The sequence below is a fragment of the Rattus norvegicus genome, chromosome 2 (genome assembly GCF_036323735.1).
Source record: "Rattus norvegicus strain BN/NHsdMcwi chromosome 2, GRCr8, whole genome shotgun sequence".
NCBI classification, from domain to species: domain Eukaryota; kingdom Metazoa; phylum Chordata; class Mammalia; order Rodentia; family Muridae; genus Rattus; species Rattus norvegicus.
In genome coordinates this window covers 155,865,211-155,879,799 of record NC_086020.1, presented here as the reverse complement: position 1 = coordinate 155,879,799, position 14,589 = coordinate 155,865,211, and the positions used below count along the sequence as shown (strand labels likewise).

At 44.9% G+C, this 14,589-nt stretch overlaps 1 protein-coding gene across 1 annotated transcript in view; it reads right to left on the bottom strand.

Moving 5' to 3' along the window:
- The window catches only part of Ppm1l (protein phosphatase, Mg2+/Mn2+ dependent, 1L), a 272,767-nt gene extending 269,572 nt beyond the window's left edge, over positions 1-3,195 (bottom strand). Inside the window, 1 exon segment of the mRNA NM_001107681.3 lies at positions 2,751-3,195. Coding sequence (NP_001101151.1) covers positions 2,751-3,149 — 399 coding nt within the window. The 5' untranslated portion in view covers positions 3,150-3,195.
- Between the last annotated feature and the right edge of the window lie 11,394 nt (positions 3,196-14,589).

The window sequence follows — 14,589 nt, the reverse complement described above, 5'->3', positions numbered from 1 at the left end:
CCAGAACACTGGAAGCACACTGCAGGGTCACTTTTGGTCTAACAGTCACTCTTATTAGACGGGGATTTCTCAGGAGGGCAGAAGTTCTGTCCGGTCACTTTTGTATCCCTAGAGGGCTAATGCATCTAGGTAAATACGCAAGCCTACTATCCAGTGAAAAGACCAACAAACCAAAAGCCTCAGACTGGCCATGTAGCCTGAGGGAGGGCACAATTTCTCTAGCTATCTGCACCTCGTCTAAAGAACGGGATGAATTGATAAGGATGAAATATATAAGCACAAGTCAAGTTCCCTTCTGAGTCTAAATCTGTGTGGCTTATTTTATCAGTATGAACTATCACGAATAAAATACAACTCATTTGGGGATGGGGATTTAGCTCAGTGGTAGAGCGCTTGCCTAGCAAGCGCCAAGGCCCTGGGTTCGGTACCCAGCTCCGGGGGGAAAAAAAAATACAACTCATTTAACCTCTGTGTTGTGTATGGCCATGTATGTGTACTTACATCCAGAAAAAGGCACCTTTTCTGAGAGGCTGTAACTATCAACATATATATATATACATATATATATATAAACACACACACACACACACATATATATATATATATATATATATATATCTCAACCTATAGATATAGATATATCACGCAGTGGCACCCTCCTCTGGTGAATGCTAAAGGAACCAAGAACACAAATGGCAGGAACTAGATGCTGGGACTGCCTTAAAACGATGTAACAAGAGAATAAAAAAAGAAAAAAAGCAAGAGAGAAGTCACTCAGCAGTATCTGTTACTATCACCATCCCAATAGCACATTTATAGAACTCCCGATTTTTTTCTTTCTTCAGGTAAAACAAATGCAGAGACACTTACCTGACTGCACCTGATTGGAGGAGAAACTACAGCTACTCTATTTTTGTGAGAATTGATAATGTTAACTATTTTGCAAACAGCAAGAATTTGAACGTTAGGCACCATAAAAGGCATTTCACGGTTTGGCTAATAGTGGTCACCTTCTCACTTAACACTTATTTAGATGTGTGCAGTGAAAGTGGAAAACACTTTGAATTAAAGGAAAGTGTCCACTGCAGCCTTTCCAGGGCAGCGTATTTATCCAGACACTGCTAGGAACGTTTCAGCTGAAACTTTTCGCTCTGCAGACAAATGTAATCGTTCAATCGAGTGCAAGTGCCAATGTCACATTTAGTGTTCTACACTGCCCGGTGTTCTACAACACTGCTATTCCATCGAAACTTCCAAAGGTGTGCTTTCAAAAGCCAGAAGCAGATTATCTGCAACTGTTCTACTGCAGATTTATAATAACTATGTTTATTAAATTATTTACAGGGGAGAGGCTCACAGCTTGCTTCCCCCCCACTGAGTCTAGGCACATAAAATGACATTATGACTCCGTCATTAAACAGCCACCCTTAGTAATTGGTATCTTTTTGCTCACTCTGCAGTGTCTCCTATCTCAATTAGCCTCCTGTCTTTGAGCTATCCTGTGGCCAAGGGGAGGAGAACTCCAAACCATCCTGAGACTACAAAAGTACAATGAATGAGAAACTTTCATTCTGAAGAACACATTATAAATGGGCAAAGGGCACCCCTTTGTTTGTTTGTTTGTTTGTTTGTTTAAAGATTAATTCCAGTCTTATCACCTAAGTTTTCCAAATGTTTGAAATGTTTGGTATTCTCACTGTACCTGGGCAACATTTGCAAACGGTGAGTGGAGAGCACAGATAAGACAACCAACTGAAAGCTTCCTCAGACCAAGAACAAGTAAACACAGCTCCCTGGAACCCATCCAGGAGCTGAAGAACCGTAAGACTGCGAAGGAAAGAGGAAGAGGAAGGGAGGGTAAAGGGAGAAAGGAATACTGCCAAGAAAGACGTAGGGAAGCGTGAAGCAATGCAACAGTTACAAGTGTCCAACTGAGGCAGATGTCAGGAGTTGCTCTGGAGACACATTTTAACACTCACTTCCTCTGGGCAGAAGGCCAAGGGCAGGACCTCTGGGAAACCTGAGACTCCACACGCCCAGAGTGTCGAATGTCACAGAAATAAGCCAGTACGACCTATAGCGGGCTTTAGCCTATTTCCTGCTCCCAGATAAACCCCAAACAGAGGCTTATAGAAGGAAGAGGACATCAGTATCCCCAAGCTGGCCACCGCACAGAGGTCAGGTGTGGCTACCGCCGGCTCTGCGCGTACAGCCACCTCTGCAAAGGCTAGGCAACCAAATCCCACCACCAGCGAGGCACCCTGTCCCCGGTCCGATTGCTCTAGCAAAGTTGGCAGAGTTGAAAAGAAGCGTTGCAGCTAGGGAGTCCTTCCCTAGCGCGAAGGGAATATAAGTCACAGCTTCCTTCACAGGATCTACCCAACTGGTGCAGGCTTCTTCCCTTAGGGGTACACGGAAGACACTATCTTCCTTAACCCGCCTCGAACTCTAGAATCGGGACACTGAGGCCCGGTGATAAAATTCACTGCATCTATTACTCATTCTCCCCGGAAAACTAGCAGTTATTAACTGGCCTCTGACCTTGGGAACTTTATATTAAAAATGCCACGGAATATCCAGTGTGTGTCTCTCGGCTAAACTGAACGCTCTCGTATCCAAGAATTCCTTGGCAGGGTCTTGGGAACTTCACTCGCCTTTGTCATCACCACGCCCCTCTCGCCCAGATCCGACCCGCGCCACGCACTAGACGCCTGGTTATTTACACACACATAAACCCAGAGAACTCCTACCTCGCCGCCGTGACCGTCAAAGATTCCGAAGATGGACGGGTGCGTCTTGTTGGCCAGATCCGTTAGAACTTCGAAGCGATCTTCCATGTGGTCTCTCCGGCCCTGGATGGAGTACACCGCAACATTATGGCTCTTGAATTCCCAGGTCTTGGAAAACTCGGCCTCCAGCACATCAAGTCCTCCAAGACGATCGTTCTGCATAATCTCGGCCACCTTGCCCTTCACCATCTTCACCGCGTCCCGGCTGGACTTGACGATGGTCTTCACTTCGTCCGTGTGGAAGAAGTAACTCCACAGAGCCAAGCTGATGCACAGCAGAAAAAGCGTCTCGGGTCTCAGTAAGAAGTAGCGCATGATGCGACCCAGCAGAGACAGCAAAGTCATTGTATCCTCTATCATTTATTATCCCTAGAGCCCGACCAGCAGCAGCAACGCGCGCCCCGCAGCTCGCGGGGTCCGAGTACTGCGGGCACAGCCCGCGGGGACCAAGGCGGAGAGGCAGCCCGGGCCAATAGGATGAACCCACGGCGGCCCCCAACAGTCGTCCAGAATGATGGCAGTTTCCCTTTTGTCTGGGCAGCCCGAAGGCCCGTGCCCGCCGCCCGCGCCGCCTTCCCTCCCCGCGCTCTTTGTGAGACCGCAGCGACGGCGGCGGCGGCGGCCGCCGCGGGTACCGCGGGTGGGCGACAGGAATCAAGTTAAAGTTGCGCCGAGCCGCTCAGCAACGGTGAACAGGATTTCGGGGTGCCGTTGCCCGCGCGGTCCCGTTGGGGATCCCCCCCTCGCAGTTCCCGGGAGCGATCGGCAGGTGAGGAAGCGCAGGGCGCAAGAGCCCGGCTGCGAGGGTTGCACGTTCCCTCGATCGCCGTTGCAGGCGAGCTTGGGGACGAGACAGCGGAACGCTGCGATTTCGTCACACATCCAGGGGGGTCCCCGAGACAATAAAAGTTTTGCCGGTGCCTGGGCAAAGGCAGGGGGACACCGAGCCGGGAAACGCAGCACGATGGGTGCGGAGCCGCCGGCAGGCTCTGCCTGCCTCTCCCCGGCACCTCGCAGCTCGGCTCGGCTCGGCTCGGCTCCGCTCGGAAGCTCCCGGCTCCGCTCGCGCTCGCCCCGCCCCGCCCCGCCCCGCCCCGCCCAGCCCTGAGAGCGGCGCTTCCAGACCTCGTACGGCTCTCACCCCGCTAGGAGCCCGAAGGAGCTCTCCCGGGCGCACGTGGGCAGCAGGCGGGTCGGGGAGAACCGCGGGGGTGAGCGGCGAATCCAGAGGCCCAGATCTAGCGGATTGTCAATTCTGCGTTGGAGGCCGGCTTCCGGGAACAATGAGACAATGACGTGAGTTCACTGAATGTTAGTTTCTTGGGCGGCACGGCTGCTCGCTGTGGAGCCGGGAGCTGTACCTGAGCGCCTCCCCCTCCGGCACGTAACACAATGGTACGGTCCACGCCAGGCCCTTCGTAGGGCTAGCGAGATGGGACATATTTCTCCCGGCTCGGGACTCGAAAGTGAGTGATTACTTCGGCCACCCGAGGCAGTCTCCACTCCCACAGAGACCCGCCAGGATCTCCCGAGAGGCAGGATTTGGACCCGGACCCCAACAACTATGTCTCTCTGACTGCAGAACCGGGTATCCCAGAACCGGAAGCTAGACTTGTAATGACAAAGGCGGGAGGTCCAGGAAGGGCTGGCCTCTGAAGACAGGGACTGTGCTGGTGACCACTCTTCCGAGGAGACATGGAGTGTCCCTCAGCGAGCGACTGTGCCCATGGTTCAGGTTAGAAGTCCTCTGGAGGCTTGGAAGCGACAACCACCTCCTCAATCCCCGCCGAAGATGGGGGTGGGAATTTGAGTAAGCAAAGGTGGACTTCAGCAGAATAACTTGAAATGTGGGCGAGGACTGGTCGCCTAGAATATGAAACAAGTGGTCTTTAGGGGAAATTTTCCATTCCCTCTACCCCTGTCCACGAAGAACGGTGCTGATCCACTGGACCTCCTGATACCCTCCCAGCCAACGCGTCCCCCAAACACTTCTTTTGATCCCAATTATGTTTTGAGATATAAAGTATAATTACTGCAATGAAATAAAGCAAAATGTTCACAGTTGGCAACTAAAGTAACTAGGCAATTTACATTATCTTCAGATTTTTGTCTATTTTCCATAACGGCTAAAGTTTCTTCCTAGCAACCTAGACTTCCCTACCAACAGCGACAAAAAAGCACGCTTAAGTATTTAAATAATCTGACCCCAATAGGAAAGGAACATGAGGAACTGTTAACTAGGATATGGTCTTCAGTATATGATTATGGCTATGGCTTTCAATATTGTCCACCTGATTGAGAAACTATTAGTTTAAACAAACTGGGTCATTTCATTCAACATTCAAGAGGTTCCAAAATTAGATAAGAAACGAAAAATTCTTTAAGAACTGTAATTTGAGAGGATAATAACAGCACATCCGAGGTGCATTCTTAGTTTTCCATACAACTGTGTTTCCTCCAACAAACACACTTTGTAGATAAACTGATAAGGATGAGTCTGGCCTCCCAAGAAGTCACTAGTGGTAAAATTCCAAGCCCAAAGGTCCTCTGGGTCCTCTGCCTGAACTCGGCATTCCAAGTACTAGGATTAGAGAAGACACAACTAGGTATGTGATTTGTTTCCCCAAAGCAAAGTAAGCATGGTTACTACAATGGCTTGATTCCATGAATTAAGTAGTAAAGTTAGACATTTTTACATTCTGTGATGTTCTGCTGTGACATTTACTTCCAAGGGGCTCATCTGTGTAAAAATCAAGAACAGGTTTTAAAAAGACCCTCTAGGCGTTTTCTTATTTCTGTTGAGAAATTTCATGTAACTTACAATATTTAATGCCTGAATAAGCATTTGTTATTCTTTACTGTAAGCTGAAAATGCTGGGAAAATAATAAAACCGTTTCCACTGATGCCAAGTTCACTTTTGCTTCTTCTGGTTTTTGGAGAGAAGGTCTTTCTGTATAGCCTTAGCTGGCCTGGAATTCAATGTATAGACCAGGCTATCTCTGAACCTTTGCCTCCCGACTGCTGGGATGAAGGGTGTGTCCTACCACACCTGGCTGCAAAGGGTTTATATGTATAAAGATCTAAACAGATCTATATGTATCTGTTCCCATCCATACAACAATCTGCTAGTGAAGAGAGAAAGTTATTATCTGTATTTATGAAATGAGAAGGTTAAAGCCAAAAGACACCAAATGTAGCCAAGAAGAAACTGAACGCAATTCTGATTATGTAGTACTCTAGCATCCACTAATTTCCAGTGACACGAAGATGGTCAGTATAATTTTATATTTATCTAATGACATTTCGGTCAATCTTTGTTACAGAAATCTCAACAGCAACAATGGAGTCTAATGACACAGATTTGGGACAAACCTCGATCAGTACCTAACACAAATACAAGTAAAGTGTACTCTACCTAAAAACCCTGTTGCTTAAGTGAAAATGTTTTTTTCTAAATTCCACAGGAAAGAAAGAGGCAGTGTAAAATGCATATTGTATAAGGACTTCATCTGCACAGTACAAAGAACTCAGCAATAAACTAACTGAGCTAATGTCAGATAGGAGAAAATTGACAATTACTCAGCACGGACGGGAAAGATGGTTTTATTGGCGATGTGCCTGACACTCAAGCCCACTCAAGCATAAGAACATGAGTTCAGATCCTGTTGTAAGGTTCGTTGTGAAGAGACACCATGACCACGGCAACTCTTAGAAAGAAAATAATTTAACAGGGAGTTGCTTGCCTACAGTTCAGAGGTTTGGTCCATTGTCATGGCGGAAAGCATTACGGCGTACAGGCAGACATGGTGCTGGAGAGGTAGCTGAGAGTTCTACGTCAATAACCAGAGGCAGCAGAGAGAGTGACACTGGGGCTGGTGTGGGCTTCTGAAACCTCAAAGCCTGACCTCAGTGACACACTTACTCCAACAGGGCCGCACACCCAAGATGCCACTCTCTGAGTTCATGGGAGCCATTTTCATTCAAACCACCAAGCACCTGTGTCAACAGCTGGTCATATACCTATGATCCTATTGTCAGGGAACAACGGGGGATGGGAAGTCCTGGGAATGGCAGACAAGCCAGCCAAATGGTACATTCCAAATTTAGTGTGAGACCTTGTCCAAAAAATTAACCAGCAAATATATTCTCTAGTATGATAGGTCTGCATCTATTTCTGGGTTTACTACCTTGTAGGAAGTTATAAACATCTAATGTGGTTTATCTTCTAAGCCGTTGGCTGATTGAACATGATAAAACCTTTGAAGCAGAGGCTGACAGATGGATCAGTGGTTACGAACACTCGTTGCTCTTGCAGAGGACCCAAGTTCACTTCCCAGCACCCACATAGTACTCACACCCATCCTTAACTCCAGCTCCAGGAAACCTGATGCCCACCTCTGACCTCCAAGGGCACCAGGCATGTGCATGGTGCACATACACGCATGCAGCCAAAACACTCAGACACATAAAAGTAGATCAAGCTGAGAAAGCAAGCTTTTAAAAGAAGACCTCTGAAGGAAATTTCAAATCATTTAGAAACTCTATGCACACCTTAAGCTTGTCAATTATCACTGCAACTCATGCTCTCACTTGTATTTCTGTCATTTCTGGACGAATCCGTGATTTGTTCTAATTAGGACATTTCTCTGACATTCTAGAGTATATGTCTTTATATGTGTAACTTTTTCAACTATACATATGAAAGGTGCCTTAAAGAGTTATTATGAAGCACAACTTGTATAAACGCTATGAGCATAAACCAGTGACCTGGATGAGAAGCAGACTCTACCCACCATATGCAGCTTTCTCCTGTCTCCCTTGTGAATCTGTCCTCCCTTGCTACCAGACCAAGCAATAAGTCTACACCCCTGAGTTATTTATGCTCGAATTTTTGCCAGGGTTTGTTTTTGTTGTTTTGGTTTGCTTGCTTTCTCTTAAAATAACTATAAAGTCACTATATCGCAATGAACTTACAAATAAAAACATCACACAACTAGATTTATGAACTCCCTCGAACACATGCTTACCCAGTCTCAAGCTCCATTCACCTCAGTGACCTTCCACATAGTTAGATTGACCATTCTGAAGCCCCGGAGGCTCACTTAGAGGCTTACACACTTTTACTATCAATCCTATTTTTATGCAATTCACCACAAAAAGGCAGGAGGAAACAGAGAGTTGAAAGAAGAAAAAGAGTTAGCTTTTATCCCCTTTCACGGATGTTAGGAATGTCATCTTGCTGTATATAATCTTCTAACACTTGCCTTTTACCCTGCAGTTGTATTTCCACAGCCTCGCATGTTGCTATATATAGCTAAAATATCATTTTACTGCTGTTACATATTCCACAACTAGGATACTCATCCTCCTTACAGAAGTATCTAGTTGCTAAGTTTTGTGGTTTTGGTTTTTGTTTTGTTTTGTTTTGTTTTGTTTTGAAAAATCTCATGAATTTATATGTGTATTACCTCATGGTGCACATGTATAAAAGTCTCTCCAGGGTATAGACGTGGGGGGTGACATATCTAGACAGTAGGGAATGAAAATGTTCAACAGTATAATTCATAATTCAAAATGTTTTTGAAAATGTTACTTCTATTTATAGCCCTACCAACAGTGTGACTAAAGCTTGTCAATGCAAGGGGCCATGCACGTTCTACTGTAAAAGTGGTTTTCAGTCGATAGCTGACAAAGTTAAGCCATATTCATCTTCAGCGCATCTTCTAAAACATTTCCAGATGCAAAATTTGATAATAAATCTTAGTTTTAAATGATGTTAAGGGGGGAAAATGAATATTTTGGTTGTACCGCTAAGAAAAGAAACTAACCATTTTAAGTAAGCATTATGGTATATCAATTTGGGCTTATTTTAGTACCCACATATTCTGTCAAAAGAAGAATCAATGTGAAAACACTAATGTCCAGGCACAACATAATTTTATTTTACTGTCCTCAAGAAGCATAAGACGATTTTCTATAACTCAAGTCTTTATATTAACTACAGAAACAGATCAAGGGTACCTGTTTTCAGAATAAAATTTACACTGCTGCACCAAATCTGTTCATATGAACTACCTTTGCTAAGAAACCCTCATCCATTTTTCCTAGCCTTCTCTCTAATAATCTTCTAAAATGTTGCTAAATACCAATGTTAATTTGAAAAACAAAGCAAAATGTAGGGAAGTCTAGCAGAAAGAGAAGAAAATACTCGTGAATTATTGATACTGGGGCTGGAGAGATACCTCAGTGCAGCAGAGACCAGTGCTGCCCTTCCATAGGTCCCCAGTTTAGCTCCTAGCACCCACATTAGGTAGATCACAACTGCCTGTAACTTGAGCTCTGGGATATGCTACACCTTCTGGTATCTGCATGACGCTCACATGTACACACATATACACAAACACACATGCACATGCATGGAAAATAAAATGAGCTAAAGCAACTTGCTATTTTTTGTAAATGTGGTTCAAAGGTAGAGAGAGCAATTGCTTACATGCACGAAGCCCAAATCACACTTTTTAACTAGGTTAAAAAGAGACTGTGGCCACGGCAATTCTTATGAAGGAAAGCATTTAACTGGAGCTGGCTTACAGTTCAGAGGTTTAGTCTGTTTGTCATGGCGGGAAGCATGGCGGCACACAAACATGGTGCTAGGTAGGAAGCCAAGAGTTCTATATCTGGATTCACAGGCAGCGGGAAGAAACACTAGGCCTGGATTAAGTTTCTGAGACTCAAAGTTTCCCCACTCCTACCACCTACCCTTTAGGTGACACACTTCCTCTAACAAGGCCATACCCATTCAAACAAGGCCACACCCCCTAATGATACCACTCTCTATGGGTGTATGGGGGCCATTTTTATTCAAACCACCACAGTACATTATTTACCTTTTGAGATAACTCAGTGGGTAAAGACACTTGCCACCCAGCCTGAGTTTGATCCCCAGAACCCTGACATGGTACAAGGAGAGAACTGAGTCCTGAAAGTTGTCTTTTGACCTTCACATGTACCATACATACAAACACACACACACACACACACACACACACACACACACACACACACACACACCATATACGTTTACAGACTGAAACTGGAAATGTATTAACTTGCTTAGTCTAAATGAAAGTTAAATTAACGAATATTTGGAGGAACATAGAGCACCACAAAATATTGTCAGAAATTAATTCAAGATGGATATCTACTTGTATCATAATAGATTATGATTAATGTGCCCCTCTGGGGGGAGGTGCACCCAGCAATATTCTATTCTTATGAAGAATTCACACCCAAGTCTTGTGAAGGCCTCTCTATATAACCTGAGAAAAACTGGATTGCCTTAAGGTATTCCACAGACAGTTTCTATTGAAACATTTTTTTATGTTGGGGTCACTGGTAGATGAAATTGGAGCACCTGATTTATTTAAATATAAGGATGTTTTTTCTCATGTGCATGCCCCAGGTTGATGCTAGGAGTGTTCAGTTACTCTCCACTTTAGTCACTGAGACCAAGTTTGATTGAACACAGAGCTCCCTGACATACCTAGCCTGGCTAACCAGTTTGATCTAGGGATTCTCTGTCTCTACTTTGTGAGCACTGGAACTATGGAAAGCCATCACGCCCACTTGAGATTTTTGTGGGAGATTTTGTGGAACCTGAGGCTCATAACTCCAGTTCTTAAGACTGCCTGCTTGCACAGTAAGTGCTTTAACGGCCGAGTCTTCTCTCCAGCCCCTAAACAGATTATTTGGCGCACAGATGCTAAGAATTGCAATGTCCCCTTGGTGGATTTTTCCTTTGTTGAGTATGTAGTATCCTTTCCTGTCTTTTCTGATTAGTTCTGGTTTGACGTCTGTTTGATCAGATATTGAAATGGCCACACCAGCTTACTTCTTAGGTCCATTTGCTTGAAATATCTTTTTCCATCCTTTTACCCTGGGGTGGTTTCTATCATTGATGTTAAGGAGTATTTCTTGGATGGAGGAGAATGTTTTCACATGCATTCTGTTAGTCTGACTTTTTATCGGGGAATTGACACAATGGAGATGTCAATAAGAGATGGTTGTTGTTGTTGTGGTGGTGGTGGTGGTGGTGGAGGTGGTGGTGGTGGTGGTGGTGGTGGTGGAGGTGGTGGTGGTGGTGGTGGTGGTGGTAGTGGTGATGGTGGTGGTGGTGGTGGTGGAGGTGGTGGTGGTGGTGGTAGTGGTGGTAGTGGTGGTGTTTCCAAGTAAAGTGTTTCTAGGTATTGGGAGCTGACACACAGGAGTGGGGATTGGTTGGAGTCTCACTGAGGTGGTTCACAAGAAGGAAGAAAACAGGATCTGCTTAGTCCCCTGGAATGGGAACAGAGAATTAGAAACTTAGAGGATTGAAGGGAGAGGTGACAATCTGCAGTTAGCCCAGCTACTTCCCTGGTCAGAGTGGCCTGAGGGTTCCTAGGAAAGGATATTGGACTCTGGGGCTGGATAAAGCAATGACCCTGGGGGAGAAAAGTTTGGAAGGAAAGATCTGTGTGATGGACTGGAGGTGGTGGCAAAGAGGAAGGAGACCGCAACAGGTGGTCTGCTACAGGGACAGGGATGAGATTGGGGAATTGGGTTTGGAGGGAAAGAGGGAGAGATGATGATCTACAACTAGACTTTCTGTTTCACTGGCCCAAGTTTATACTAGAATTTCTAAGATTCCAAATGACACTCATTACTGAAAGTTAAACTCAGGAATATTTGGAATAATGAGATGTCCTTACTAATGCCAATCACCTATTTCTAGCTACCTGAAAGCCCTATCTTATTTTTTCTTTGTTACACAGACCTTCTAATATATTCAACCAGTGAGCTCATCTCAAGCTTCATGTCTTCACATTAAGTTGGGAGTTGCTCAGTAACCAGCCTTATGGTATTTTCACCAAACACACATAAATATCTTCAAGAATATACATACTACCAAAACAGTCAATTTAAGAAATGATGCTTTGAGTATTTTGTTTTTAATAGTGTCTACTTAATTGTAAGTGTATATACTTTAATCTGTGGTACGTGTGTGTGTGTGTGTGTGTGTGTGTGTGTGTGTGTGTGTGTGTGCATGTACATGTATGTTGGTGTGCTGGCTAGTTTTGTCAACTAGACACAAGCTAGAGTCATCAAAGAAGAGGAAGCTAATACCTCCAAAAGTTTTGGCTGTAGGCATTTTCTTAATTAGTAATTGATGGGGGGGAGGTGGGTGGGGCCACCCCTGGACTAGTGGCCCTAGAGTGTATAAGAAACAGGCTGAGTAAGTCATGGAAAGCAAACCAGTAAGCAGCACTCCTCCATGGCCGCTGCATCAACTCCTGTCTCCAGATTCCTGCCTTGCTAGAGTTCCTGCTCTCACTGCTTTTGATGATGAACTGTTATAGGGAACTGTGAGTAAAGTCAACCATTTCCTCCCCAAAGCTGCTTTGGTCGTGGTGTTTCATCACAGCCGTGGGAACCCTAAGTCAATTGAGCATCATCTACTCTCACTTCTCCTCATTTTTGACAGTGCTGACGGCGATGGTGGGCAAGGTCCACCATGACCCAAAGCAGAGTTTTGTGGAGAAGGACAGATATCTGTTTCTCACACAGAAAAGCTCAGTGGCTTCTGTGAAATCCACTAGCCCTCTTTTGGAATCAGGTGACCATTCGGACAATCTGAAACACGAAACCCCAGCCACCCCAACTAGTTTCCTCATATTGCCCAGTGGCTTTTTATGGTGTGAGCAGCCCCCACTCCCAGGCTTTATGGTGTGAACACCCGCCCCCACTCCCAGGCTTTGTGGTGTGAACATCCCCCACTCCTAGGTTTTATTCCATTTAACTTTCTTTTAACTTTTTTTAAATTAATTTTTATTTATATGAGTACACTGTAGCTGTCTTCATACACACCAGAAAAGGGCATCAGATCTCATTACAGATGGTTGTGAGCCACCATGTGGTTGCTGGGAATTGAACTCAGGACCTCTGGAAGAACAATCAGTGCTCTTAACCGCTGAGCCATCTCTCCAGTCCCTTCTTTTAACTTTTTAATCTCTGTGAACACTGTCCTTAGCTCCAACATCACATTTCCTGGAGCTCCTTTTTCCCTAAAACTGCACGTTTTGTAATTTTCCCATTCAGCTTGTTCCTCTTCACTCTAGATCTGCATAAGAGTGACCACTAATAACCATAGTATTAGCACTCAATGCTAGGCTGTCTTGAAGTCTCCTCTACCAGTTATTCCAAAACTTTTCAATTTGGCCTTGGGCAGATATTCAGGATCATGGAAAAAGGCAGCCACATTCCTTCTTGATGTAGCTCTTAACCATGCTGTTGCCATGCTTTCGGCCATGATGACAATGGACAACGAACCCAGGGAAATTGTAGGCAAGTCCCAAGTTAACTGCCTTCTTTCTTAAGAATTGCTTTGGTCATGGTATCTCTCCACAGCAGTAGAACAGTGACTAAGACAAACAGGTTTTTCTCCTGAAGAAATGTGTCTGTTCCAAAAACAAAGTCCTCATCTTGTGGGCAAAATCGTTCTATTTTTGTCCCTACGTTTTCCCATGTCACTTCTCAGTTCTCTGTGGCTGTCGATCCACTTGTTCACAGTGAGTTGTTACTGTCTGTGTCTTCCTCATCGTGCTTCACTGTCTCTCACACAATGTCTATTCAGAGAGCTGTGGAGTCGCTGAAGGGAAGCAGTACATGAGGAAGCCCATGGATGAGCAGCCACTGCCTCCTCTTCCCTCCCCTGCAGATTACTGCACAGATTATTTTTATTTCAGATGCTGGAATCAAATCCAAGCAAATGATTAAGAGCCAAAGAGAATTTATTTCACTATCAAAGCCCAAAAAGGAATGACTTGACTTTTAGGTGTAATTCACCTCAGAGATGAAAATACCTCTCTCCAGAGAGATGGGGGCGGGGGGCATAAGAACTTCTAGAAATAAGAGAAAACCAGGAAAAAAATAGAGAAATTAAGTGAACTGTGAAAACAAAATTTAACATTTTCTTTTACTTTTTTGTTTTTAAGATAGGTCTCACTGTGTAGCCCTGGAACTTGCTATGTGGGCCAGCCTGGTGTTGCTTCTACTTTCCAAGTGTTAGCATTGCAAGCATAACCACCACACCTGGCTCAGCTTTTTCTTTTTTATCTTTTCTAAAAAGTTTTTTATTGATTCTTTGTAATTTCACATCATGTATCCCAACCCTATTCATCTCCCTGTTCCTTCATATCCTTTAATCTCCCTCCCAAATGAAAATGAACAAACAAACAAAAGCATCTTACAGGGGAAACTGTGCTGTGTCATGATGTATCACATCCACATGTCTTTACTACAATGCTCACTGCAGCAAGTCATCGTTCTAGATCAAGGTACTGCAGTACTGGATCCTCACAAGGACTCCTCCCAGATACCCTGTTGTCGCCTTGTGTCATAGAAATCCTGCAACTTTGGATCTGCAGGTCTGACCCCTTCACATGCTCCAGCAGTTCACAGATGCTGTGGATGTTGGGGTGCACCCACTCAGAACCCTGGAGATCTGGGCCTGGGTGGAAGCTGAGTTGGTCAAGCTGTCAGCTTTCCTACAGCCACATCAGTGGGGCCAGCTCTGCTGTGCTGCCCATGTGAAACACCGGGCCTACACAGCTCTATTCTTAAGTGTCGGACCCAACCACTTAACTAAGCATTTCACTAAAATCCCCTCCCTTCAACTCAGCATATTCAGTATTGGCTCATAGTCCCTTTGCTCCACTCTTTCTCATCCCCAATCCACCCACATATCCAAGCTATGAAAGCCTG